The sequence below is a fragment of the Corvus brachyrhynchos genome, unplaced genomic scaffold, assembly GCF_000691975.1.
Source record: "Corvus brachyrhynchos isolate BGI_N302 unplaced genomic scaffold, ASM69197v1 scaffold56, whole genome shotgun sequence".
Classification (NCBI taxonomy): Eukaryota; Metazoa; Chordata; class Aves; order Passeriformes; family Corvidae; genus Corvus; species Corvus brachyrhynchos.
In genome coordinates, this window is record NW_008238664.1 from 7,411,964 (window position 1) to 7,416,570 (window position 4,607).

Below are 4,607 nucleotides of genomic sequence, written 5' to 3' on the forward strand. Positions count from 1 at the left end.
TGCTGAAGAGACAAAAGAATCCAGAGTATGAAACAAAACAGGAAAATTTCAGGAGCTGAATATTCTCTTGCTTTCAATGAGGGTGTCTGGGGTCAGGCACTGCTTTCTCAGTGTGATGAGATGCTAATAAGGTCCTGCTTTTCAAGAGGAGCTCCAGCTCATCGTCTTTGTTGACCATGTTTCCAAGCTTGCTAGTTAGCAGAAAAAATGATTCTAACTGCACCACTTTTAGCTGTGGTGCAGTCACAAACAATGCAAAGCTTGGTCTCATATTGTTTATTTATAGTGGTGTCCACAGAACGCTGGGTCTTTCTCACACATTCAGCGTTGGGTGAGTCAGCCGAAGTTAAGTGAAGAGGACCAGCAGCAGGCAAAGTCTGCACAAACTGAATCTATTCATGGGTAAATAGATTTTCAGAGTCATAAATAGGAAAGGGTGGGAGTATCTGGATGAAGTTGTGCCAAACATAGGGAGTGCCATGTGGGAAGAGACATGCGTTGATTACATGAAAGTTGATGTGTGGGTAGATGACATCTAATCAATCTATGGAATGATATTTTGGGGTTCTCAGGAGTCAGTGCAGGGTTTTGCAGGAACCCTAAAATCTTTATCTTCCCTCTGACTGAGAAAGTCCACAGGACCCTGGTTCACAAACTGCTTTCTGAATTACTTTTAATGATGAGATGAAACCAGTAAGAATGTTTGTGGCAACGTTCACTCTTATAGGAAAAAAAACCTTTGGCACTTTGTGTGAAAGCAGAGACACTGTCATCCCATCACCCTACCAAATTTCTGATGTGCAGATGAGAGCTCAGGTGGAAGGTGCTGCTCTGGAGCTTGTACTCAAGATGCCAGGCCTGGGTAGCTGGGTGTCCTCTCTGAGCAGGTCACTGCTTTGATGTGTGGGAACATTTTCCTGCCTTTTCCCACTGTGATATCACTATATTCTCTATGTCCTTAGATACAGTAATGAACTGCTTGAGTAAGTGTTGTGGGACACTTGGCAGCAAGATTTCTCATTTAGTTGGAGAGAGCATTCATTGTATTTCATGTAAAGGCAACACATGGTATTCAGGGAAGTTGGTTAACAGTTTCTCCCCATCATCTCTGAGGTGGACGAATGTGATATTCCTTTCATTTTTCTCAGACACCTCAATGCACTCAGCCCGGCTATGTCTGCTGGGTCACCCTCTCTTCCCCAGTACAGATATTCAGCATACTTTGAAATGGTAGAAGCTGACCTATTGGTCCACTGCCCTGGCTTTCAGAAATGGTTCTTCCATGCTGAGTGAGATGTTGGGATGTTGTGAGGAGGGCAGAGTGCTCATAACCCCTCCCCACAGATGCATGCTAGGAAAAGGTGGGATCCATAAGGCTAGGTGGGACAAGTGGTGTGACGGTCCCTCCTGTTCGTGTGTCGTAGATGGAGCTGCTGAAGGGACTGCCACTGCGCCGTACTTTCCTGGCTGTCATCCTGAACCTGCTGGCTCTCACCCTCTCCACCACTGCCTTGCTGGGCAGCTACTGGTGCACCGGGACCCAGAAAGTACCCAAGCCTTTGTGTGGGAAGACCAAAGCCTCCCAGTGCGTGGGTGTCCCCATGCCATCTCATGCAGATGCTAGCAATGTTTCGTCTGAGGACATAGTGCACTACAGCTGGGAGACTGGAGATGACCGCTTTGCCTTCAGATACTTCCACACAGGGATGTGGCTTTCCTGTGAAGAGAGCATGGAAGGGCCAGGTAGTGTGTTGCTCAGGCAGCCACAACTTATTGCCTTGTATTTACTCCACAGAAGTTTGAAACTGAAAGGTGGGAGGCTGACAACACTTGGGAGAAAAGTCTTCTTCCTTTTCCTATATGGTATCAGCCCTGGGCACTGGTGTGGTCAGTATATTTCTGTCCTTCACTGGAATGTTCACAGAGCAGGGAAACGGAAAATGGTTGTCTCTGATGTGCCATTTGGCCTGGAATAGGGGCTGTGAAATGCAAGTGATGGTGGTGATTGCAGTGACTTTGTGATGGCACTGTTCATCCTGATGGGAACTGCCATGAGCCTCCTTTTCCTTTCCCCATATCTCCATTCGTACACACAGCTTACTTCACGCATGTAAATTTGTGCATGTCCTCTCAGAAATTTAAGTACAGTGATTTTATGCAGATGTCAATTTTTAGCTATCACTGTGAGGACTACAATAGTTGGTGTTCTCCTTAAATCACCAAACTGAGTGGTTTTGTGTTATTAAACAGAGACTGGGCTTTTCTTAAAAAAACCCAATAAAACAGAGAAATAGAACTACTACCTTGTAGATACAGAAAAAACCTGGAGGATCTGAACCCAAAGGAACTAAAGCCAGGAGGCAGATTGACCTGAGGATTAGAGCTGCAATATTGTAATTGTTTTTAGTTTTTGTGATATTGTGACAGGTTTCATTTGTGGTTTTTGACCATGTGGGACTGGTACTGTAAATCCTGGAGTGCTGGGGACTGGTTGTGCAACCTGTACTAGAACCATTTGGTGCTTCCCTTCACCCTTGACTTGTTCCTGCCCAGACCTGCTCAAGTCCTTCTGCTGGAACCTGTGCCACACCAGCACAGGTGGGTGCTCTGCAGTGCTCAGATGCCCTTTGCTGCCTGGCACACACATCAAGGATCAGAACTAATCCAGAAGGTGGCCAACAGGGAGATTTGTATCTAAAGATAGAGTGATGAAAGTCACTTTCATCAGGCCCATTCCCCTGAGCCCACCATCCTCCTTTCAGCTCTGCCCAAGTACAAACATCTCACCTTCTTTAACCAAGCCATCCTTCCAGTATGGTATTTTTCATCTCTGTTGCTGTCAGAGTTTGAAAATAACTAACTGATGAAGAAAAGCAGACAGAAGGAGGGGCTGGAGCAGAAGGGAATGTGCTTGAAACTCTCATGTCCTAACAAGTGGGCTGCGTTTTGTTTGTTATGAGCATTTCCAGACAGGCGGTGGAAGGAGATGTGTTTATTTAGGACTGGTTTGGGTTGGGTTGTGTTTCCACAATGCATGTGGGAACGAAACTACATCCCTTGACAGATTTCTCTAAATGACTTATCTGGCCACTGGGCAGTCCTGGAATAACCCCAATGCCTGAAGGAACGCAGAAAGTATGTAACATCTGGATCGCAGCAGAACATGGGATAGAGCACAGGGTAGAAGCACAGTCAGTCTCAGTCTCCTGCTTCCTGTAAATCAAGCACAACCCACCCACCACTGTGCATCTTTGAAGCAAGTGCATAGACAATAAAAACAACAAAAAAGGGACTACTCTGAACAAAAGGAGTTTGAGTTGAGCTGGAGAAAGGATTTCATTATTCAGGCTAATCTCAGGATCAGTTTAGATGAGCCATTACTGAATATCCTCATTAAAGTTCTAGGTGAAGTAGCAAATTGCAAGTTAATGAGAACTGCAGATGGCACTAAACTGGGTAGCATCCTGAGAGCTGTGGATGACAGAAGTAACACAGGAGATTTGGAAAGATTAGAACTGGGGATAGAAATTAAGAAAATGAGATTCTTATACAAAGCGGAAACGTCTGAGAGAAAATACTGTGCCAAGTGGAGGAGAGGACCCTCAAATGCAGTAATGCAGTATGCAGGGACAGAGACTGACAGATAATAATGATGGACCCTCATCTGAGACAGTAGTTTGCACCTGGCCAACATAAAAAGCCAAAGCAAATATTTAACACCATTTGTTGAAATAGCATGCGTAAAATGTGAGGACCAAGGACCACATTTCTCTATGAGTCTCTGCCACAGAAGGGGGACTCACATCTCTGTCATAAAGTATTTCATTTGGGAAGTTCTTTTTTTGCTTTCTTTTTTGAGAAGCAGTGCTTGAAATGCTCTTCTGAGATTAGGGTGTGTGGGAATTCAGCAGAAGTGGTGGATCTGCACAGTCTGTTACAAGCTACACTCTTAATAGACCTGATCATCAGTAATGTTGTGAATGACTAGCAACAGATTGTTATATCCAGCAGAGGCAAGTAAGATTTATGAATTGCTGAAGCTTTTTTTCTGAAAAGGCCATTTCTAGCTTTGCAGGCAAATGTTGCCTTCCCATCCTTTGCCTCAGTGAAGGTCTGGAAAGATAGTCAGAAAAAGACCAGAGGTGAGAAGGTCTGATGGGAAGATTCAGGGATGACTGGATGTATGCATTGAAAAGAGTGAGATGAAGAGATTTTCTTTTCCTTATGTTCCCTACATTGTTTTGTAAACTAAAAGCTTTGGTTTTGTGTTTCAGAAGAGAAATGCCGCAGCTTTATTGAGCTTTCACCACCAGCAGAGAGAGGTAAGAGCAAATCCCTGTATCTCACTGTAGCTACCCAGTGTGCCTCCTTGGGACAGGGGACCTGCTACATTTTGCCTGTGCGGGGACAGCAGGGTGAGTCCCCAAAGAGTCAGGCATGAAATCCTGTCCTCGTGACAAAGATTTCCTCCCAGATGTTCACATAAACCACTGCCATTTGTGAAGTCAGTGCTAGAAACCTCAGATTCCCTCCCATATGAAGTGTGATTTGTCTCATGTAGTAAGTGTCCTGGTCTGGGGTTGACATCTTGTTGTTGTAAAGGGAAA

The 4,607-nt window shown here is 44.9% G+C and overlaps 1 protein-coding gene across 6 annotated transcripts in view; it reads left to right on the plus strand.

Moving 5' to 3' along the window:
* Nucleotides 1-4,607, plus strand: part of GSG1 (germ cell associated 1) — a 94,231-nt gene that overhangs the window by 84,650 nt on the left and 4,974 nt on the right. For all 6 annotated transcript variants that reach the window (XM_017737894.1, XM_017737891.1, XM_017737888.1 and 3 more), the window contains 2 exons: nucleotides 1,425-1,743; nucleotides 4,275-4,322. In XM_017737894.1, the coding sequence (XP_017593383.1) occupies nucleotides 1,425-1,743; nucleotides 4,275-4,322 (367 nt within the window). The remainder of the gene's footprint in view (nucleotides 1-1,424; nucleotides 1,744-4,274; nucleotides 4,323-4,607) is intronic.